Source organism: Siniperca chuatsi, linkage group LG18 (genome assembly GCF_020085105.1).
Source record: "Siniperca chuatsi isolate FFG_IHB_CAS linkage group LG18, ASM2008510v1, whole genome shotgun sequence".
Lineage (NCBI taxonomy): Eukaryota > Metazoa > Chordata > Actinopteri > Centrarchiformes > Sinipercidae > Siniperca > Siniperca chuatsi.
Genome location: NC_058059.1, coordinates 23,399,082 through 23,424,245, shown reverse-complemented (window position 1 = coordinate 23,424,245; position 25,164 = coordinate 23,399,082). Strand labels below are relative to the sequence as shown.

The 25,164-nt window shown below is 39.4% G+C and overlaps 1 protein-coding gene across 4 annotated transcripts in view; it reads left to right on the top strand.

The window, feature by feature from the left end:
- The window catches only part of onecut2 (one cut homeobox 2), a 92,865-nt gene that overhangs the window by 36,744 nt on the left and 30,957 nt on the right, over nucleotides 1-25,164 (top strand). For 2 of the 4 annotated variants that reach the window (XM_044173300.1, XM_044173301.1), the window contains one exon: nucleotides 1,813-16,780. The exons of the other annotated variants lie outside the window; for them this stretch is intronic. In XM_044173300.1, the coding sequence (XP_044029235.1) occupies nucleotides 1,813-2,102 (290 nt within the window). In that variant the 3' untranslated portion in view covers nucleotides 2,103-16,780. Of the gene's footprint in view, nucleotides 1-1,812; nucleotides 16,781-25,164 lie in introns of those variants that run through there. 4 annotated transcript variants of the gene reach the window in all.

The window sequence follows — 25,164 nt, the reverse complement described above, 5'->3', positions numbered from 1 at the left end:
ACAGGTAGAATATTTCCATTTGATGGAATGGTGCAGTCATAAAAAAACATGGAGTCTCTGGTTATAATGTTTCACTCAGTGTAAACATCAAATATGTGTTTTTTATCATGAAGGCTCTAAAGCTACTCAACCATCCATCAGGAAACAAAAAAGAGAGCAGCAGAGAAACAAAAAGCTGTGATCTTTCATGTGCATCTGTCATCAGGTTACTAGGCGCTGTGATAAGAAGCTGAGAGGAGACAGGAGGAGGAGGTGTGTGTGTGTGTGTGTGTGTGTGTGTGTGTGTTTACAGCGAGGATAGTTTCCCCTTACATAATAGTTTTGTGACTGAATTGAGTCCTTAACCTGATTCGTACTGATCAGCCGGGCTCTGACTCGTGCATACTTAATTCAGAGCGGTAATCAAATCAAACGCACCCAGACCTCCTCCTCCTCCTCCTCCTCCTCCTCCTCCTCCTCCTCAGCAGTGACTGACTGAGATACAACAGCAGACACATTAGAGGGTGTGTTATTACTATTATTGTTGTTGGGTTTTTTTTTTTGTCTGTTTTGTTTTATTTTCCTTCGAGCTCATGATCATAAAAAAGTCTAACAAAGCATGAATAACTCCACATGTTAAATAGACTGCATGCATCACAGGTACTGTAGTACTAAATACATAAAGTGATGACATTTGGCCTAAAGCTAAATTATTGTTCCTAATTTCCATCTACTGTTTAGATAAATTTCAATATTTATGCAATTATTTACTTTAATATATATTTTGACGACATAAATTACAGGCATCTTCAGTACAACTTTATGATAAATCTTCAACTACACAGTGGCAGCAAAAATAATTAAAACAGAAGACCACATGTAAAATGTAAAACATTAATGACATTAAAAACACAACTGTAATTGTTACTACATACCAAGACAACAACTTACTATTTACACTTACAGCTGTAATATCACAGTGAGGTCACAAACCTGTCTGTCTTCTGAAGCATTTTTCACTTCAGAAAAGAGAGACAATAAAGACAGTATATTGTATAATATATTGAGACAGACAGAGGAACTTATCTTTTAAATTCATGCTAAAATCACATATCTACTATCATGATATCCTGTGGTCGGTCTGCTTTGGTTTCACACCACAACAAACCGCACCAGAGTTTGCTTGGAAGTGGACTGAGACCCACAGTTTCAGACAGTCTTGGTCTGGTTGTTTAGTCCACATCAGAGTTGACAGCTTTCACGCCAGCCTAAGCAAACCAAATCAAACAGGAAAATGCACCACATTTGTTTGAAATGAACCAAACAGGTGAACGCATGCTAAATAACTAAATGTTAATCATTAAACGTCACACTGCATCTCAAACTTTCACATATGATTCTGTTGTGTCCTAATTAGTGAAATATCTGAACTATATTGGTGAAGTTTAGTAATGACACAGTGGAAGACAGAGTGGAGACAGACAGAAAGACAGACAGCAGGTAAACAGATATCAGATGTACACAAGAACATAAACTTCTGTCAACAAGACCTTCTGTTTGTGTTTCATTTAAGACACACTGCTAAATCCTCCTCCAATATTTAACTGTTGTTCAAATAGTACAAACAGCACTAACACTTTTATTTTCTGTCTCTTCTGCCCATCACTCCACCTCCTCTCCTCTGCTTTCCTCTCATGTCCTTTCATTTCTCTCTCATTGTGTTCTTTCCCCCCTCTCCTCCCCCTCCTGACCCTCTCCTCCCCCCTCCTGACCCTCTCCTCCCCCTCCTGACCCCTCCCCCCCTCCTGACCCTCTCCTCCCCCCTCCTTGCAGCGTGCAAACGGAAGGAGCAGGACACAGCGAAGGAGCGCAACAGCACGCCAAAGAAGTCACGGCTGGTCTTCACTGACCTGCAGCGGCGCACCCTGCTGGCCATCTTCAAGGAAAACAAGCGACCATCCAAGGAGATGCAGCTCACCATCTCGCAGCAGCTGGGCCTCGAACTCACCACCGTCAGCAACTTCTTCATGAATGCCCGCCGCCGGAGCCTGGACAAATGGACAGATGACGGAGCCAGCCCTGGTGGCCAATCTTCGGCGTCCAGCACTTGTACCAAAGCATGATAACAGATGGGTGGGGCGGGACGATGGAGGGGTTGAGGGCGTGGGTCGAGGTTTCGTCCGGATTGAAGTGAGGAGGAAAACCAAACTTTTTAAATTTTTTTTGTTTGTCTGTTTTGCTTTTGTCGAGAGCGACAAACTGAGAGAGGGGCTGCTCACTGTGCCGACTTGTTTGTAGCCTAACCGCCTTTTGCAAAGTCATTGTAAATCCATAAAGAAGCTGAAGGGTAAACTCACTTATAAAACATAGAAACCTCACTGGGGAAAAACTTTTGAATCATAGACTTTCACTTCTGATGTCTCCTTTAGGACAACAAGCTATCCCAATTACCAAAGACTAGAAGACAATGTATGTTTTCTATTATGCAATATAAGCTAGGAACCAACCAACCAACCAAACAAGAAAACAATGAAAACTTTATGAATGCAGAATGTGCTAGAAGCAAATCGCTGTGGAAACTTTGTGGTATTTTGACCCTCAAATATCCAAAGATGGCAATGACGCATCTGTTTGGGGCAGAGTTGAAGACTTTCACATTCAGAAGTCAGGTTTCGGAGATTGCGCAGCCAAATTTAGCAAGCTGTCATAGCTGAATTGTGATTTAAAACAAGCTGAGGGTAAAGTTGGACTGTAAATTAAATACATTTTTAATTTTTAAGACGTATGATGGGGTATTTCTCGGTCAAAAGGGACCATGGGATGATCGAACGTCAAAGTTCATTCTTGACCTTGGAAATAGTTGACAATATAATCTTAGCATTAGGCCCATTTACTAGCTTGGACAGAGTGTGCTCAGTATGCTCACGGGAAAAGCTAGTGGACCTTATGTTAAGATTATTTCTTCAAACATACAATGATTGATTTATCTAAATCAGTAGGTTGAGCATTCACTATTTTGCTCAAGAAACTGGTCAGTTTATATATCTGTTAAGTAATGGCTGGATGAAAACAGTCCAACAACTGTGTTAATTTGGCTGTGCAGTCTCCGATTTTAACCGTCAAGTTCACAAAGAGTAACAGAAAAACCAAAGTCTGATCAGAATTGAAGAGTTGGCTTCCAAAATGTTCTATATCCATTTTAAAAAGGAAATATGTACCTGAAGTTGATCTCTGGAACATATATATATATGATCCAGGATGTAGATGGATTATTATTTTCTTAAATAATGACAAAACTTCATCTTCTTTTTAAAAAATGACAAGATTTCTGTAATTTTTTGGAAAAAACTCTTCAATTTTACCAAAAAAGAGCAACATGTAATGATTTGACTCTTTAAGGGGGGGGGCAGTGAAGATTCTAAAAGTTAGGAAATGGCAAAATATGCAAGCACAAATGCACACAGATACACAAACATTCACCAAGGCACATGTAGCTTTCCCCATAATTTGAGCCGACATGTAGAATTACAAGCTTTCTCAGCATACTTAGCATTCAGTGGAGTATTAGTGTATTATATATAAATATATACAACCTATGTGAGCACAATCTTGAAGCACATTTTCTTTGCAATAGAACCGGGGCTCTCTGCCAAGCCGAGTGGTCTTCACATCTTAGAAAACTCAGGACGCCATTTTTTCTAAACAGTGGCTGAAATCCATTCGGCGTCTGTCATTACACAGTCTAATGTGCAAATGTACAAACACACACTCTGTTGCAGACAAGCAAATACACCTGCTATATAGAAACACAAACACACACACACAACTTTAAAGAGTCATTTCCCAAACGTTCCCCAGAATTCCCACCCTGACCTGAAATATTGTCAGCTAAACCAAAGCTAAGCTCCAGTTTACCCTGGCTTCACCCACCCATCATTTGTGTTACCATGGTAACTGACCCATCCAAGCAGCAGTTTCCACCTAGCATCTTAGCATTAGCACAGTCTTTGTTCAATTAGAACAAAGACATTATTAACACTACTGAAAACTGATGTTGTTTGATCATGAGAGCTGTAACTGAAATTTTTGACTATTTGAGCCAAATCTATTGACCAAAAAGTGGTAAACTAAAAGGTAGATTTGAGACATTTATACATTTTTAATGCACAAACTCAAACACGCATCTTCCCTACAGCAACATCTTTCTTTCAGAGACAAAACGGCAAATCCAGCCTGGATTTACAGAAACACAAAAGGCTTTATCTGAGACTTCTACCTGTGAAAAATCCCAAAAATAATTTAAGAAACATGGGGAAAGTCTCTGTTAATATATAAATGAAAATTGTTTGGACACAACAACCACAGCATCCAGAGAATGTCAACAATACCTAACAAAGCATAAAAAAAACTGAAAGTTAAACATAATCCATGTTTAATCAAGAGAGTGCTGGGCTTCAAGACCTCCTGGGCTTTCAATAAATCAGCAGTAGCCACAAAACACGGTCACACACATATTGGTTTCTTGACCCATTTCTGCCAAAGTTTTGTGAAATAAGCATGGAAAGCACAAAACAAGAGGTAGTTTGACACTTAAGGCTTCGGTATGCTTCAAACATGTCGTCCGACTACATTTATACCTCTTCCAAATGGCCACTTTCGTGCCGTCATAGCGAGTCATAGTCTGAAAAATCCTACAAATGAAAATGGTGCACACTTTTTGGACAATCTATCCCCAAAGGCATTCATGGTTTTGGACTTGGTTATACACACAAAAAGTAAAGGAAGTAGTTGTGTAAAGAATGGAAAAAAGAGAGCTTGAGAGAGAAGTTCAAACCCCGCCTACTTTCACACCTCAGCACAACTGGCCAATCACTGTGTAGAATGTGCGTGGTTGTCGGATTGTTTGTTTCGGAAAGTTCCCAAAATTGTCGGACGCAGCTCTCCCTTATTCCGATGTAGAAAAGAGAGTATCATTTGAAGCATACGGCCCTTAAGGAAGGAAATACGATGTTTAAATTTTTACAGGAAAGCTGTCTAGTTTTTAGCTAATATGATCAAAACCTAAATCCTTACCTTTCCCAAAACATAATCTTTCAAGATTAACAAAATCTTCCAGTGTCCATGTCGAGAGTTCGTGCATGTTTCACAGATTTTTGACTGTGTTGGTTTATCATTGCTGAAGAGATTCTTGGTTTAAACTTTCTCAGAGCCTTACGAAACTAGATTTTACCTTTTGGTGTAAATCTAGCTGTAGAACTAAGATGAGTTTTGCAAGTCTCCACTTTCCATCACAGATACCCCAAAAAACAAACCACAAACTCGTACCGCATCCAGTAACAGACATAACAGCAGAACCAGTGAACCGTCTGAACCCGTGGAGGACGAACTGTCCCAGCAGATCAGGGCCTTTGTAATAGTTAAAGAGGACAATCTAAAGACGATGCCTGGCAGGTCCGTCTCTTCCAGAGGGTCAGCGGGCTGGAAAACAGTTTGTGCTGCAAAAACTAATCATTTTAATAGTCATATATTCAGACTTCAAATTGTGTTCATTCATCAAGATGAGAACATTTTCCTTTTTTCCACTTGTAAAATTACCACTCAACAGTTTTTTTTTTGAGAAAAAAATCTGATTTTGATGATAAAACTCAAGGTGGAATTTGTTTGCAGCATAGGAGAGTTGGATGCTTGGTAAAAATGATTGCAGACACACAGATGTCTCTCTGACAGAGAGGCTCTGTCTTTGTCTCCATACAAACTTCACGATGCATCCATCCCTACCAAATCCCAAAACACCCGTTGCTTTTAGTTTGATACCATCACACTGTACAGCCTTTACACATGATGTAAATACTAATGCACGCAAAAAAAACTCAACCGCCACCACCTCCTACTCTGTTTTAACAGCCTTTACCATACCCAGTCACCTCATCAATCATCTCTCATTCAAGCTATCAAACCAAAAAAATAAACCAAAGGAAAGGCGTCAGTCAGCAGCCCCTGCTCCTTAGAAACCCCAGGCTGAGTCCCAGCCTGATTAGAAGCAAGCCAAAGGCTTTAAGAACGATTTAAAATTAAAAAATGGACACTTGAGACTTTTTCTATTTATTGACAAATCGAAACCAAAGAAAACCTTTTTCTGCACCTAACTGTTCCAACAAATGGAAAAAAAACTAACTGAAGATGGAAGAGAATTATTACCAAAAACAAAAAACAAAAAAACAACAAAAAAGAGTGGCGGCGACGATGTCGAGGATGGAGGATGACGACGACGACGAGAAGGAGGGAGGATAGAAGGAAGGATGACATCATGGGAATGGAGAAGTAGCTTTGTTCTGCCTGATGTTGTGTCAGGCCATCTTTAAGGGGAAGCAAGTTGGGGACTGAAAAGGGTAAAACCACACGGGAAGGAGGGAAGGAACCTACGGAGGACGCCGTTGAACATTTTCTTCCCTCCTACCCCCAAAAAAGGCAAAACATTAATGTGTCTCTCACGGTTGAAGAGTGTCTTTAACGTGTGCCTATGCAGTTTTTCAAAGTAAAAAAAAGGTTAAAAGAACAACAGAAACCTCATCAGCTAACAAACCAAAGATTCACCGTTAACTCCAGTAGCAGTTCTCCTCCCCCCGAAAAGAAAAATCTCGACTTTCGCTAAAACACCATGTACATACCTACAGCATGATGTGCATCCATGCTGGGAGCGATGTGCTATGGGTTTTTAATATTTTCCGCTAATTATTATTCTACTACATCTGTTGTACACAAAACTTTCTGGGTTAGCATGTAGGCTAATCAAGCATGTTGGGCCTCCAAACTTTCAAGCTAGTAGCATTTCCTTCATCCTTCTACCCTTATTAAAGTTGACAAACTTAGCCAGGATGTTGAATCACAATTTCTTTCAGCATGGCCAGTATTCTGCTTGTAAGCTACTGAATATCTAGCTTAATGTCCCCACAAAACACTCATATAGATCTGTACAGGATTGTGTAAGCTAAAATGTATAGATCTGGTATTTTGACTGGTCATTCCTCCAGCATGGTGTCAACACAGTAATATATCCTTCACACCCACAAACTTTACCATGACCACACGTTACCACAAACTTCTGATGCTCTAAAAGAGTAAAACATTTCAAAGTTTCTCAGATGGCTGATGTTGCTGTTTGTGTTTTTTTTTCCCGCCACAAGTCATTACCTGCTCCACAGGACAAAGTCTACCTCCAACACTCTCCAGTAGTAGTAACAAAAGCTGCCAGACAACAGTACAGGGACGGTTTATTTTTTCCACTGCTTCATGTCCATACGGTTTGACATATTTGAGCTGGAAGCAGCTTGGTGTGTCAGCATCCAGAAAAAACATCAACTAGCTGTTGACTATTACTCAAATGCTTCCATTTTTGCTTCCACCCAGTCTGGGGATTCAAATAAGCCAATTTTTCATGTTAAGCTTGCTGTTGTCCGGCTCACTTGCTACTGCGGAGAGAGTGACAATGTAACGCTATGTGAAACGTACAGTACATACCAAAGATTTTCTGCTGTACAAACAGTAGCACACCGACACCTTTTCTTTTCTCCATACCCATTTAAGAGTCTAGAACAAATCCTGGATCTGTGATCTAGATCGATCAATTTCTTTTATGTTAGTCACTCACAGTGTTGTTTAACTCACAGTCTCTGAGTTTTTACTTTTCAACCCAAACCCAGTAGAAACCAGCTGAACCAGACAGACTCAGGTTGTTTCGAGCAGGATTTGGACCGTTTACCAATTGGGACATTAATCATTTAATCTACAAATAAAAATGAAATTAAACTGAAAAACAAATGTCATCCATTCTGAACACTGCAGAGTTTCACAGGGGTATTGGATAGAAAACAGGCGTCCTCACTTCTCTCGTTTGAGATACGCCCAAGTGCGAGACTTAATAATATTAATCTGAAACAGGAAAGTTTCAAAATCAGAGATGTGGTACCAGACCAAGAAATTCATGGCCTGGGGACAATCCAGGGAACGAAAGTCTGCTTAGTTGAGTTTTGGCTAACCAAAAAAAAAGCACTGCTGGCTTGGGTGGAAAAGTTTAAAAAGGTGGAGAGCAAATTTTGTTATAGCCCGCATTGCCATGCTGGAGGAGGAGCTTCACAGAGAGTGATGATTGGACATGCTAACTGTCCATAGCTAACAAACCCCATGTTAGCTTGTTCTTTAGGGGGGAGGACCTATGCTGCTGCTCCATATATAACAACAATAAATGAAACAAAACCAAAAAACACTACACCCGCTGAGAGAAACTGCTAAAATATCGGTCAAATAGCTTTATCCACAGTTTTCTCTCTCTCTTTCTGTATGTAAAGCTTCTAGTCCAAAGAAATCTTCCACCCACCTGACCATCCAATTCTGCTGACCACGCCCAATGGAGGGGCATGGTTTATGGCGCAGGGGGTGGTAGCCATTTTCCATTCCCACTTGCAGTTCTGTCTGGATGTAACACAGGCTAAACCTGCCAAACCAAAAATATGAGTATGAAACCAAAAACTGTCCAAAGAGGTTTTCATTGCTTGTTTGTTTTTAAGTACTTAAAAATTATTTGCCAATACTTATGTGTCTACTATTACTACTATGTTCCTACCTAGGTTTTTGCAATATGTGATTTTTTTTATTTAATGTAATTTATGTTTTCTTTTTAATTGTGAATTAATTTAAGCGAACAAATTTTGTTGCCAAATCTCCCTCTGAACCCTTTTACCCTTGATGATGATTAGCTTTGCCAAAGTTTACATTGTATGTTCCCTTTTCTTTCTGTTCAATGCTGTATTTATTTATGAGGTGTTTTAGAACACACTAGTTTTGTACTTAATAATAATTTAATCCTATTTAATTAGATGTAATTGTTTTTTGATGAATATTTATGAGTATTTAAGAATGTTAGTTGCATCAAAGATGCAGTGCTTATGCCAGGCCAGTTAATTTATTCTTAGTTAGCTTTACTTTAAAAAGCAAATGAAATATTGTTTTATGAATGTTTAGATTTAATGACAGAACAAAGTAGGAATGTCAGATTAGACTTCTGCGTACTTCTGAATGTCAACACTTGCTCTCACTCTTTAGCCAATCTAGTTTTTTGTCCTGGTAATTCTTTTTCAAAACCAAAAACAATCTCTTTATTACAAATAATAGCCTACTGAATGATGAGCACTGCATTTATTTTTCTCTTCCTCCTTGTGATTTTTATGGCTAATTTATTAGTTGTTTTGTTTTTAATTTGTTTGCATCCTACTGACCATTGTTGTACAAGCAATGAATTTCAGACTGATGTTCTAGTGACACTTGATCAGGTGAAGTAAGGGCCACACGTTGATATAAACTGACTCACCAAAGGTAATTGGAATCCTTGAGAGGCCAATAAACTGTGTGTGTTTACATCCATATAGCTCATACCCTGGTTAAGGTCTTATTCTTACATTTACTTTACTAAAATTATATACAATACACACATGTTCAAAAGCATTTTCTTGCACTTCAATTCTTAGACCAGATTATTTGTTGCATTTTAGAATCAAACAGATTTGAGCTACATGTCATGTCTCAAACACCTGCATAACTAAATTAAACAATATCAAAAATGCTCTTATATAGTCTATGGAAGGGTAAAGAGGGGTGGGTAAATGAACTGTACTTGTATAGCGCCTTTCCAGTCTTCCGACCACTCAAAGCGCTTCAGTTTTAATTGTTTCATGATAAAGAAAAAAAGAAAAACTTTTATTTTGTGATCACAACCCTAAGGAGCCTCTAAGAGGACATGAGCAAAACCTTTTTTCCCCAAGTTTTGGTGCACACCAGAAACATTAAAGAGTAACTTAACACTTAAATTACATGTACAGTAACTTTATTACACTGTCTATTGATCCTGGTCTCGTTTTATAGCGTTCATTGCAACAGAAGTTATTTACCTTTTTCCAGAGAAAATCCCGTAATTCTGTCAGGGTGTGTGTCAGGATTCGAATGCATTTTTTGTATTTGTGAAGGCGCCATGTTCAAGCTAAAAAAGGAGTGTTAAGTTGCTCTTTAAGTTTTGGTGCACAGCTAAGATAGTTTTTCGTCTGCACCAGATTTCTGGCGTACACTTAGGTGCTCCATACGACCCAACACGCTGTTAAAAATATTTTGATGATCACCGAATAATTATAAAAAAATAATTTTTACTATTTTGTTATCTCAACATAAGCTGCCCAAGTGAATAATTATTTCGTGGTCCTCTACAAGATTCTGTAAAAACACTGAGCTTCAGAGGAACAACATAAAGCACAATGTGGTGTTTAGCGTGATTCCATATCCCAGAGAAAATCTGCAAATTTCCAACTTTTTCAGTGATTCTACATGTTGGTATAAGAGCTTATCCAGGTTATTGTAAACAGGATGTGATGTTAACACACACCACCTCTACAGTAAAATACCTGAATATCGGAATATTGCTGTGTGTGACTGCATGAATGCAAACACACTGACTTGTTTCATTCATTAGAAAGGAAACTGAGGAGTCCCTTAAAGCTAGCTGCTTCCAAGACTGACTTTGTGTGTATGTAAAAAGAAAAAAAAAACTTTCTACTTCAATAGTGAGAACCAGAGAGGCTACCTCACTGACTGTCCATTTGTCCTTTTAATCGTGTTGATGAAACCAAAGAAACCAAAGATTTGTGTCCTCTTCAGTACGGTCTGCGCTCAGCTCCATGCTTGTGCTCTCTCTTCTTAAGGATGATGCCACATTTTGTCCTCCTTTCTGTTTTCTCCATTTCTCTCCCTTCCTCCTTCTGTCTTTTCCCTCTGTCTCTTCGCCTTGCATTGGGTCTTCTCCTCAAAAAGAATGAATGTGAAAGATGCAGGTGTAGTGTGGGGTCAGGTTGTATGTTGGATATCAGCAAGCAGAAATACACAATTTTACATTTTAGTGTTAGAGCAGAGTATGTTTAATTTTAAATTCAGTAAACTGACAAACAAAAAGGCTGCTGGAGACTAAGAAAAAGAACCCCAAACTTAGATAAAACATTTCCATTGTTAGCTAGAAAGATGATCTGTAAATAATGGTAACTAATAATGATCAAATATGGGCCCAGTGGGGTCTGCTTTGTCAATTATTTTCCTGACTCCTCCACAGCTGAAGAAGAAAACTTTTAAGGCCTCAGTATGCTTCAAACGAACTAGGTAGCACAACAAAGACAAAAGTGTTCATACCTGTTCCTAATGGCACCACTATGGCAAGAAAAGTCTGCTGTCAAAGAGGATTATACGCCCTAATTCTTCCATCAGAGAGAGGGTTCCAGATGTTGTTATACCATCTGACAAGCACTTTGTTTGAAGCATAAAGAGGCCTTTAGACTTCCATATGCAAAAGTGCTGTTTTGCACTGAAACATAAAAGCTGCAGATTCATGAAGTCTCAATGGTAGCTGATGTTTTATTGTCCTGACACCAGAAAAAAAGGTAGTCCTTCAAATTGATACTCTGAAAGTGGAGGTCTTGGATGAGAAGATGAATCTCTTGGTGTTCTGTTCAGACAGCAAGCGTTCTTTGGGCTATTTTTATTTCCAACAACATTCTCCCCTTTTTCTACTTCACCCTATCTTGCTAACGGTAATTAGATGGCTGGCTGTTACCAACTTTGTGCTGCGTAGCAACCACAATGCTGCAGCACTGCTCTGACTCTTCAAGCTCAAGGCTGAAGTTTTCTCTTTGAGCGGTAGGAAACCTAACAAACTACTTGTGGTCCTTATAATTATCTGTGAAGTCAAACTGAAAGAGGAAACGTTAATATTATTGAGTCCTACCAGACACGGCTCTCCTGTTGTTATGAATAACTCTCCTGCTTTCTCAAAACGAACCTAAACATGAAGGATCACACATAGCCAAACCTCCAACTCCTAAAGCTCATGGAGGCCATTTTCTTAGGTACAGCGATGCTTTTAGCTAAATGCTAACATCAGCATGCTAACATGCTTACAATGCTGATGTTTAGCAGGTAATGGTTACCACATTAACCATCTTCATTTAGCATGCTAACATTTGTTATTAGCACTAAACCCAAAGTACAGCTTAGGCATTAGTTTTTAGGTATTTGGTCATAAACCAAAGTATTGAACAAACAGAAAGTTTGAGCTAATGATAGCACTACATCAGTCTACTACAAAGTCAGGGGATCACCAAAATTATTACAATCTATCCTGTGGGGACCTTGAATATCTGCTCCAAATTTCATGGCAATACATCCAATAGTTTTTTTAGATATTTCAGTCTGGACCAAAGTGGTGGACCAAACAACCAAACGACCAACTGATACTGATATCCCTAGAGCCACGGCGCAAGCGTGGCTAAAAATCCTCCAGCAGTTGATTTGATTGATGTTGAGTTGTTGGTGAACTTCTCGGTTCTGCTTTGTGGGCCCTGGACTGCCTCCATGAGACCAAAAACACAACCCTGAGATAGATGACGATACTAAAATACTCCATGGACCTTATACTGACACGCATGGCTGGAAAAGCAAAGCATACTGAAATCATGCAGAAGAGAGTGAAGGGCAAGAGCTACAAGTTGGCTGATGTTTTCACCAGCATGGAGAATGAAGGCTAAGGAGTCACATCACATGTGTACAAGCCCATGTTTTAAAGGTTAAACAGTCACAACACTTAGAAGAAATGTAACTGTCTATGTAATAATTTGATTCAATTCATAAAACTGCGTTGTTGTTTTTTTTTCCTGAAATCAGCCATATGCAAGTAGGATTAGATGCCTGGGATCTATACATCCAGCTGTGCCATTTTGCTTCCCTTCTTACAAGCATTTGGCTTAAAAATCAACCAGGGAAGCTGAATGGCAACAAATCAGTTGGTTGTTCTGGTTAGAATCATAGGTTGAGTCAGTTTTCAGACTCTTGTTGTCGCACTTGTCTTTTCCGAACCGGGCTGCTTCGAAAACAAAGACGTAGAGAGTGCTTTTGTTGCAAAGTATGAGATAACCTTGGATGAGTGCCTTGCATGGACCAAAGCGAAGTCTAGACCTCTCTGTTGTGCTGTAAACTTTCTATTCCTGTGAAAAATAAATACCTCAGCGCTGCCGCTAGGCTTGAGCGCCTGAGTTTCCTCTCTGCTCTCTGGTACTTTGAAATGCACTCAACGCAAAGAAATCCAGAGTAAATACCAAAGGCTCCTTTTCTGTTTGACTCTTCTCTTTTACTATCCCCTTTTTTTTTCCTTTCTTTATTCTGAGCTGGGTTTCCATGGTAAAGCTCTGGTTTTACAGCTCTTTGTGGCCCAGATCTAATCATCTTCTCACAGCTGTCCAAAGGAGAAACCAAGTCAAATCAGATTTTCCTTGTGTTTATACACAGATCTGAGATGATGACACTGCAGCTACGTTGACTGAAAAGTGTAGAATACCAGAAATTGAGTTAAATATAATTTAAAAAAAATGTTATGTTTGTTTAAAGCTGGTCTGAGCAGCAGATGAGCAGGATTCAACACATGGAAAAATTCAAAGAGTGAGAAAATTTAGACTCTTTGGCTTCCGGAAACATGGAAGGCCAAAGAGACATAAAAACTAAATAACACTGTAACTTTCTCACACATTGTTTCATGATTTCAAGTTTTCTTGACACCACAAAATAAATAATACTTTGTGATCACAAGAAATCACTTGATTGTGATTCTTAATTGAGACAGTAAAAAAATATTTTATGATCTGAACATAAGAATATTTTCTTGGGATTGCAGCATAGTCATTTTGTGATCAAAGGAATTCAAATCTTATTATGTTGACTCCGTGATGATTACATGATGCTGCCAAGCAATCTTCTTGAGATCATGAAATTCATTATAACAAGAAACCAAAGCCTGTTCTTCTGAGATCTTAACAACAAACAATTTTGTGATCTCGGGCGTACCACAGTATCATCTTTACCTACACGACCATTTAAACAAACACTAAGTATTTAATACAAATTGATATTTGAACCCAGCTTTGGTGGAAATGCAGCTTGTTCTTTTCACCGTCCTCCTTCTCTTTCTTCAAATGGTTGCAAAGCTTTAAATGATGAAAAAACATGGAGACAAACTTGGGAGAGTTGTGCGCAGACCGTGCTCTCTTTACCAAACTGTTGCAGATATACCTCATAGACACTAGTGTTAGGATGATGTTATAATAGCGTATGTCATAAATTATTCACTTGCTCTTCTTCCTTCTTTTTTTTTTTGGTAACTGTAACTTTAAAATGAAACAAATGTGGGGAGAAAACCTTTACACATTTTTAAGTTGTGATTTTTTTGTAATAGTTAAAAAGGTGCGCTAAAACCAAAAATGAAAAATGCTTGTCTTCTTCTATGCTCTCTTTCTTGTTGATGTATTGCAGTTTTCTCTCTGTTCCATCTGCCGAGGATTGAGGGATTTTTAATTTAAAGTCTTATTTTAATTTTGGGTCTCTGGTTCTTTTGAAGGGGTCATCGTCCCCTCGTAGATATTTTTGGGATTGGAAACATTGTTGGAATGATGCCAGAATTGACTTGTTTCAGCCCAGAATAATACCGGCTTCTTTGATCCATTGATTTCGTTTTAAATCCAGCCATGTTTTATTTTATTTTTTTGCATCATTTTTTTACCTCTTGTTTTGGTGTCCTTCCTTTCCTGTTATATGCTAGCATTACCGTGACATTATCCATACAGCAGTGCTATAGGCCAGATTTTATGCATGAGTATATTTACAATTAGCTAGCCGTGTAATGCATTGTGATTCTTATTATTAACCTTATCATTGTCATCCTCTCATTTCATTTCCAATACCGTATGCTATACACACAGAACTTTGCGTTTTATCTAGCATTAGTATGACCTTTGACCTGCTGATATAAAACTTGCAAACTTGTTTCCATTTAAATCAGTTTCAGAGGGTGAAGCATCAGTGTCTACACTGAGAAGGTATCCTAAGGGCTTCCATGAGCTACACAGGTCAATTTGTCAATTTGGCTAATTTGGACAACTGCCGTTCCTGTGATAGTGACAGTTAAATGCAACGTGATGCATGGGATATAGAAACGGTTTTGACTGAATTCAAAGTGAGAAAGGAAAAGATCGTTAGCCAACGACAAACAGTGACTACAGGAGCTCTTCGGCCACAGCCTGGCTCTGCTCTGATATACTAAAATGTATTTTAGGGTAAATTTTGAGGGATTTTTATTCATTTATGTTCATATATCTAATGTTTTCCAGTGGCTTAGCAAAACATTATCAATTGATTTTAAACTAACTGTCCAATTAAAAAAATACACTAAGCCCTACACTCGGGGAACCCTTAGGTGAATGAGAGGGTAAATGTTTCCAGGTAGAATTTAGTTTTAATTGGACAGATAAATTATACTCTCTGGGTTTAATCATGCAGCAGTCGGCAATCAAACAACACAAGAGTGAGAGAACAAATGGGCCAATGAACAAAATGAAAGTAAAGGCAAAAAACAAAACAAACAGTTTTTCTCATCTGGATTTAAGTTACTTCAGGAATATCAAATGGTAAATATGAACTAAAGTTTAAGATCAATGCGCTTGACCAAAATAAATCCCTCAGTGTTTTGTGTCTGTATTAAAGTTCATGCAGTGTTAAAGGAAAACCAAAGTACATTTTAGAGCACTTCCAGTCCTACTTGCCTTCCATAACATCTGAATTTGGAAAATAGAAAACCTTGTTGTTTTTGAGTGGAATATATTTTGAAAATGTAAAAATGGGCTTACAAATTGCATAGTTTTGTAGTTCTTTTGTAGGTTTTCTCTTTTTGGATGGTAAAGTTTAGATGCTGAAATCTGAAGATTTTCAGATGGATTTTAGCACAAAGATTAATGCGCTAAATGCTGAAAAATTGCTTGCTGTAAACTGATGCTGATAAGCTTTTGGACAACCCACTCACAGTTGAAGCAGACATTTTCTAAAATTGCTAACGTGTAAGTTCTTTTATACACCATTTAAAGAGCTTCCTGTTATCACATTTTTTCAGCTTAATGTCAAAAAGTTAAAGCATCCACAGGGCTGTAATTGAAATATATCTGATGGCATCGTTCATGCCTAAACATGCTTTTGGCCATAAGAGGATATTTTTTTAATCTTGTACACACAAGTTATTAACTTCCACTATCAATATCCTCTTTCAGGACTTCAGGGGCTAAACAAATCAGATTAAATCAACAAATATATATATTTAACTGCATTTCCCATATAGACAGAGTTACAGTTAGAACAAAACAAAAAAAGGTTTTGATTACATCAGCGACAACAGTGAGGGGTCAAAGGTCAAAGTGGCAGATCCATGACATCAGTTTTTGAACAATTTCACTATCAGTCCACTTTTTAAGTTACTGTGGGCATCTAAAGGCATCACAAGAGGCTACTCCTGAGCTAAACATGTGAACTGTATTGGATTAGTCCTAGTTTCCTCCTCAAACATTAAGTTTGACTAAATTATCCAATCACATGCTCTCCCACCAAAACTTCCCCTAACCCAAAACAGTATTTCATTCCTTTCTGTTTACTGACCATTTTTCTCTTTTCTTTTTTCTTTTTTTTACCATTTTCTTTCATGTCATACAGTGATCAAAACTCAAGTGATGCATTTTTATTTTCTGTATTTGTCTGGAACAGAAAAAGAGAAGTGACTGAAAACTTGTGGTGTGGAATAAAACGATGATCAAACATGAAGGAGATATTTGGAGAATTAATGTTGTTCCACTCTATGTACAAAAAAGAAAAAAATCAATAAAGAAATCACAATGGTCTTATCCATGTACCACTTATCCTCCTGTTATTCTTTCTCTACTAAAAATACCCTGATGGGAAACACAATGGCAGGTTCATGTGCTTAGATTTCACATTTGTGAATTTTAATAGAAAGTAAAAATTGAGTAAATATACTTACATTACTTACATTCCACCACTGCTCGCCTCCAAGATCACAAATTCACCAAAACTTTGGAGAACATCGTAGGCTGCTTATGTTTTCTAATGAGCAGCTCGACTCACTAGGTTTCAAGCATTGACATGCCTACAAAAGGTGGGAGAAGAAGGTGATAGCTAACATCTATTTAATCTATAATTTATAATTATGATATAATAATAATAATAATAATATAATTAGAATGTATGTATTTCAATAAAGATTTCATATTGAAATATCACCATATTAACATTTTATTGTCAAACACACCGTGTTCTATAAGTAAACACAGCAAAATAGCTTCCTAGTGCTACTGCTAGCTCGGCTACCTCTGTCAGTCATGTGACTGTGGTCCTGTACATTGTAGGAGTCCTTCAGGAGTCTTGTCAGGTTTTTGACCACTTGTGGCGCTGTAGAACAATGTTTTGATACGCAGGTCCAAACACTGTTTGTATCTCATAAGCTCTGTTCGAAATCGCATACTAACGTACTGCGTACTACATACTCAGTCAGTATGTACTGCATACTGCGTACTAAATTAAAGATTAAGTACCAGTAGACTGTTCACACTGAAGTATACTCAAGCCATACGTCATCTCTGCATCACATGACTGTATCGATCACAACATTACCAGTCTGAGCTACCGTTGATTTAAAACTGGTTAACACAATATTTTCCAGTATTATTTTAAGGCAAATTAAAATGATTAAATATTTTAGTGTTAAATATTTTTTCTAGAGTACATTATGTGTGAGCTCCCGCGTTTTTCCTCTTAACTGTACCTTAACTTCCTGGGTCCTGAGTAGCTCCTGTTTCATGTTTTTTCGCAATCATTTGTAATAATTTTTTCCAACCTTGCCTCTTACCAGCCACAATGTGAGAGTACTTGCAGCGCAGAGACAACGGAGGCAATCAGCTCGTCGTCTGCGGTATATAATTCAGATATATGTGAATTTTGGATTTCCCTCAGAAGTAGGTATTAGCACATTATCTAGTTTCAGTCAGCTCACTAGCTCTCAGTATATTAATGTGATGTGAACAGTTGAGATGAGAGAGAAAGTGAGAATCTTACTCTCTTAAATTACAATCTCTTATACCATCAGAACACTGCCACAAAACAAACTCAGTTTTCACCCTCTCCTGATAGACTCATGAATAAATTAATCTAAAGAACCAGTGTGTAGGATTTAGTGGCATCTAGTGGTGAGATCGCAGACTGCAATCAACTGATTACCCCTCGCCTCACCCTCCCCTTCCAAGTGTGTAGAAGAACCTACGGTGGCCGCGAAAATTGTAAAAGGTCCTCTCTAGAGCTAGTGTTCGGTTTGTCCGTTCTGGGCTACTGTAGAAACATGGCGGTGCAACATGGCAACTCTGTGGAAGAGGACCCGCTATAAAGGGCTCTTTCTAAGGTAATGAAAACACAACTATTCTTATTTTCAGGTGATTATACACAAATGAAAATATACTTATGAATATTAGATTCCATTTCAGCCATATTCTGCCAATAGATTCCCCTAAATCTTGTCCTTTAAAGTGACAATTTAATCTTCATGCATCAAACACATTTCAAAAAGAGAAAAAGGCCTCATTACATGATGATAGAAATTGATACATATGTATTTAATCATCATTAGATATGTACAAATAAACAAATAATTAACTAATAAGCAAAATAAAGAGTAATTATAAATTGAATAGACAAATTATAAGAATAAATAGTTACTCTAAATAATTATATACTTTACAGGATAGTGCAAGAGGTCCATACTGCAGGGTAAATCCTCCCTGTTGCACATCTATTTTGGGGAAGGTGACCTTACGAAGGACTTCCGTCTGTCAGGGCCAACAATGGAGAACCTAATACATTGCCTACAGGGGGACACCGACTATGGATGGGGGAAGGCATTTGTGTACTGGTTGGCTAGTGGCACATCCTACAGGGTTGTGTCAGAAGCCTTTGACATTCCCCGCACACAACGTAGTTCACCGGGTCAGTAAGGGCATCCATGGGGTTTTCAGGAGGCTCATCCACTTCCCCAACAGGGATGAGCTAGAGGAAATCGGGGCTGGGTTCCAGCAGCTGTCTGGTTTGGTCTGCTTTCAGCAATGCGGCAGGGAGCATAGATGGGTGTCATGTTTGCATTGTACCACATGGACCAGTTTCAAGCCATCTGTGACCACAAGAGTCGCTTTCTGGATGTCCATGTGGGCTTCCCCTGGCTGTGTGCATGATACCAGAAGGGACTGCACCTGAGGACCCTATGTGCACCAGTGTACACACCTCCGGGGTGGTGCCTCATTGATGACAGGGGGTATTCCTGCTTGGCTCAACCCATTTGCCTGATGACCCCACTCAGTGAAACTGTCCGGAATGCTGTCGAGGGCAGGTACAACACAAGGCTGTCCAGGGCAAGGTGTGTCTCCTCCTCTCTCTCCTGGAACTCTATAAGAAACATGAGCCACTCTGACTCACGTTTCCTCTTAGAGCTAGTTGGAGTGCTAAATTCTCTGCTCTGGAGGAGAGACCACTGCTGCAGGGGTTGGGTGGGGTTATAGATGGTCTCTCTGGGGGGGGTGTGATTTCAGTTCTTATGAAACAACATACACAAAGGTCATCTGATAATCCTTATTAAGCTAAACCTTTCACCACTAGTCATATACTCGGTGATTAAATTAAGCATCTGGGAGGAAAGAAATACTGTACCACATGGGATAAACATAATGGACTGCACTGTTTTAACTTTCTTTAAGCTTTCTGAATTTAGTCGTAATGTTAGGGAATAACTACATGACAAAGGTGACTAGCTCCTACCACCTCCCTACAACTCCTGTGCGGTGTAAATGTAGAAATTCATACACTGGAAAACAACGTTGCTTGTTGTCAGAGAGCCAACACAGACACCACCATCTCCACCCATTGCAATCAGCAGATCGCACTCACCTGAGTATTGATTACACACCTGCCACTAATCATCTACTCCACACTATATAGTCTCACTCCCCCGGTTCACTCACTGTCTGGTCTCTAACCTCTTACGAGAACTCAACCCGACCACAGCTTCTATTGACAACCCCTTTTGGACTTTGTACTTCTCCGTTGTGTGTTTCGTCAGCTCCCGGCTTTCTTGCCACCCGTCTCCTCCAGTGGATCTTACTACCAGCGCTACATCAGATAAGACCCATAGACTTTACTAGCTTAGCTCCCGTCATTGCTTTTCTCTGTCTGCCTGTTTCAATAAACTCCCTCATGAACATAACCTGCCAATTACGTTTGTCACCACAACGTAACGTAAAACAAATTAATTGTATATAAACATAATTTTGAGGAGAAAGGGTTGTAACACCACAACATATAATAAATAATAATAAATATAAATAAAAAATATTAACATGATTATAACATTATAAAACATGATAAAGTGGATGGTTTTCTAAATTAAATGTAATTAACAAGCAAATAATAACACTTTTTCAACCCCTCCCCTCTCCTGTATTGTGAGACTTGGTTGCGCCCATCCTCCCGAGTCTTCTCAAGCAGCAGCAGTAACTGTGGTGCTAGCAAGTGCAAGCCTGCATCTAACTATAAAGTGAGTCTGTATGTCTGTCCTTCGCATATCTCGGGAACCGTTTATATGATCAACTTCACACTTTGCAGTGTAATTGCTGTGGACCCGGGGGAGTGCAGTGTCGATTTTGGTGCAATTTGAACACGCGACAGGGTCAATTTTAATAAACTTTGAATAAACAGTGAGCCGATCAGCTCTGTGTCTGAGCGTGGAGCAGTGGGGAGGGCCTTAGGGCTCTGCAGTATGCAACCAACCAGAGATCATAGCTGAACAGCAAGTCACAGAATAGTAAGTAGACAGCAAAAACATGTTTGGACCATAGACTGAGACGTTTAGTATTAATACTCACGTTTCCTAGTGTCTCTGTCATCAACAAATCCGTGTTGAAATCAGAGAAATAAACAAATGAAACCTCTGTGTCAAAAAAACTTTTTCTTACTGTCTGCGCACACAGTAGGCTATATCTCTCATAACTAAACAGGAAGCAGCAACGGGTACTTAGTAATGTCCGAAAAAACTCCTCAAATAACGTCACACGCACATTATATACGGTGAATTAACAGTGTTATGGTTGGTATGGAGTTAAAATGCTGTGAGAAGCAAATGCTGTTGGGCAGGTTAAAAGACATGCAAGAGTTGTCCATAGAAGTGTCTGACTTTGACTCAACTGCATTAGTTGGGATATGTATAGTATGTTGTTTTGGTATGTCTCTTCCCCTTAAAATTAATGCGAAACACACATTTAAAAGCCTGTTTGCAAAAAATATCTCCTGTTTGATTGATTATTCTCTGCTTTTCCTTCATATCTTTCTCAATTTGCTGCTGCAAACTCATTTCCCTACAGAGAGTTTCATCTGATCCAATATTTTCTAAGTTATGTCACTCTTTCCTCTCACCTGCTCATTTTCCCTCCCTTCTTTTGAACCACTCTATCCATCAAGCCATCATTTTTTTCTTTAATGACTCTATCACCTTATCTCTCTTTCTACATCTCTTGTCCTTTCATTCTTTTCTTTTCTCTGTCACTCTTCTCTTTCAACTGTTTTTTCTCTCTGTAATCTTCCCAGCATCCATCTCCTCTCATCAATCCACCTCGTCACTTCTCTTCTTTAAACTCCACCCCCCCCCTTCATTTTAATCACTCCATCCCATCCTCCTGCTCTCTCCGTTGCCTGGGAAACAGCAGTCCATTCTGTAGCTGTTAATCTGGTGACATTGTCTTTCTATTACCTGTGGGTCAGATGCCTGATAAGGAGGACAAAGGGTGGGAAACAAAAGAGCGACTCACTTTAAACGTTTGTAAAATGCATGGTATATTGGTCTTCATTAACAGAACAGAACAGCCCGCAGGGAAAATGTTATAATGTTAAATGTCAAATATTATTCTCACTGCTTTGGGTACACTCATATAAGTTTATTCAACCCTGAAAAATGCTGGCTCTGCCTGATGCCGTAACTTATTTGGCTAGCTAGCTTGCTAGCTGTCTAACTAGATTCTAATAGGTCTACCTACAATCAAAACAACTGTACAAGGATCTCACTCACATTTGAGCATGGCCTTGAAGATCAGTTCTGGTCCACTGATTCAAAACAAAAGTGGTGTAACTGTTGAGAAACTGTTAGCATCGGCAGCAGCCTATATTATACTTGTAGCCTATATTAGCAAAAAGGAGTTTTACAATTGTGAATTTCCTGCCGGAGACTGAAGTTTTTTTTTCTGCTTTCTTGCCCCATGCATGTTGATATTCAGCCAATATTTCCTTGTTTGATACCGAACTTTTGACTAATATCAAAACACTTCCTGATTCCTTCCTCCTTCAATCCTTCCCCTTGCATCCTCATGAAAGTTTTCTCTCCACCCTCACTCCCTTCCCTCCTTCTGCTTTTCTCCTTTCTTTTCTCTTTCCCTCACTTTCTCTTTTCTCTCCTGAATTTTATTTCACATTCTCTTCTAAACTGTTGTTTATTTCCTTTCATCCTTCTCTCTCTCCCTCATCAATCATGTCTCCATACTCTTTTTATTTCTCCTTCAATTTTTCATTTTACATTTTTTGTACTTTATTCCCTTTCTCCCCCTCATCTCTGTCTGCCTCCTCCATTACTTCCTTTGTCTCCACCCTTCCCTCTCTCTCCTCCTTTCATCCTTCCCAGTTTGCCTCTCTGCCTTTCTTTTATCTTTTATCTACCTCTCCTTCTCTTTTTTGCCCTCTCACCCTTCATTCTTCTTTTCTTCCTCTGTTCTACCTTTTCTTTTATTTCTCTTTTACTTTATTCCTCACTACCTCCCTCTCTCTTTCTATAGAAATCAATGGTCGTTCTCTCAATAGCAGGTCACGGGGGTTGCAGGCGCTGGCGTCCCAACTTTTCAATTACTAGCAGCCTGCAGTCACCACAACACACACACAAACACGCACACCTTTCGTCCAGAACAGCCCTTCCCCCACTGAGCTGACGAGCCACCAACAGAGAGAACGGTCAAAAGAAAAGATTTCCAAAAAAAGAGAACTGTTTGGATGTTGAAAAGAGAAAGAAAAAGAGAGGGATAGAATAAGTCAGAATAAAGGGCAGTTGAGAGAAAACAGGAGGAATAAGAGGAGGAGGAGAAGAATGACGAGAAGAAAGCAGATGAGGAGATGAAAGGCGAGGAGTAAGGAGAGGAAACAAGGCCAGAAGAAGAGGAGAGGTGAGATAGGAGAGTTAGGAGCTAAGGCAGAGGAGGAAAGGGGATCAGAAAGAAGACGAGAGTAGTAAAGGTCAGTTCTCAGTCTGTGTTCTCCACGGTTCTTGTGTTCTCATGGACTTCTAAAATGTTATCACACATGGCACAAGTTCACAGTCAGCCCAGTGTAGTCCAAATGATGGGAAGTGTTCTTTGGTAATAGCAGGGACAGAAGGTTCGCCTCTACAAACGCATCTACCAACCGTCTTTGAGACCACAGGGACAGCCAAATGACTCAATTCATGGAGAGAGATCACCACCACACTGGTAAAATATAAGTCATTTTGTAGGAAAGTTTAGAAAAGTATGGGTGACCGCCATGTTGGATAATGACATTCTTTCGTTGACTTCTTGCTTATTCACAGGATACGCCCCCTGGCATGTCAGAAAATACTACAACACGCTGAGCATAAACACCTCTGTGGAGGCACACGCCATGGCATCTCGCTTATACTATATGTATATATCGTACCACACCTCAACAGAAATTAATAAGTTTAACAGAGGCAGTGTGGTGTATGATATAAATTTCAATTTTATTGTAAAAACATTACAGTGAGAACAGGTGTATCTGTAAGTGGAGTAGAGATCATTTTGCCATACAACAAATGTACAGGTGTGATGGGGGAGTGCTCAAAGAGAGGAGGAAAGGAGACAAGTAGAGGTCTGAGGAAATGTAAGGAAAGAAAGGAGGTAAAAAGAGATTATAGGAAAGAAGGTCAGAAGAGAAAAGAAGAGGAAGAGACAGGAGGAAGTAAGAGGAAATGAGAAGAGAGAGAAAACACGGACAGAACTATAGAGAGGACACAAGGTGACAGTGAGAGAGAAGATGACAGGAGATCTGAGGGAAAACAGGAGATGAGAAGAAATGAGGAGAGGAGGAGACAAAAAAGAGGAGAGGTAAAAGAAGATGGAATATCTTGGGGGAAAGAAAACATGGGAAGAAGAGAGATGAGAAAAAAGAGGAGAGACGTTGCGAGAAAACAAGAGGAGAGGAGGCAGGGATACAAGAGGTGGATGGGGAAAGAGAAGGTGAGGAGAAAAAAGAAGTAAATACAATGAAAGGAGAGATTGAAGCTGGCTCAGATACGGGGGGCGGGAGGCGGAAGGGGAGGAGGCGCCCAGCCCAGCGCCCTCAGGGGTTATTGGGTCATGGACAGCCAATTTCTCTCAGCTTAATCAACAGCAGCAGAGGTGATTGCCACACCGCAGGGGACTGCTGGGAAAAAAAATGGAGAGAGGAGGAGAGGTGGAGGGGGAGAGAACGAGATAGGAATGAATGGGAAGGTGTGGAGGAAAGGATGGACAGAGCTGGAAGATGAGGAAAAGATTGGAAAATGAGGAAGAATGGGGGTGAGGACAGATGAGAGGGAGAGGAGGTGGAAAGACGGGCAGGAGGAAGAGGGAGGAAAAAACGATTAGAAAAGAGGGAGAAAAGGCAGAGGGGATGAAAGGGGGAGGAAAAAAGAGATGCAAGAGGAGGTAGGGAGGAGACGGAGAGGTGAGAAAATTATGGGACAAAAGGAGGAGAAAAGGGGCGAGGGAATAAAGGAGAACAATATGAAGAGGAGAGAAACAGATGGGAGAGAGTTAAGGGATCACTAAAGTGATTACCAATTATCTTCAGGAGAACATGAATGTGTGTACCAAATTTCATGGCAATCCAAAACATCAACCTCAGTGTGGCCCTAGAGGAAAAGTCAGGGGATCACCAAGTCAGAAACGGTGTATTTTAGTAATTCTGTTCCTATTCGACAAATCTGCAGCGCATGATTTGCATCCAAAGCAAATGTTCAATTCAATTAAATTTTATTAATATAGCGCCAGTTCATAATAGAAGTTATCCCATTGCACTTTTCCTATAGAGCAGGTCTAGACCGTACTCTTTATAATATTAAATGTTCAGTGCCAATGCATGACGAAGTGTGCCCTTTATGCAATAAGACAG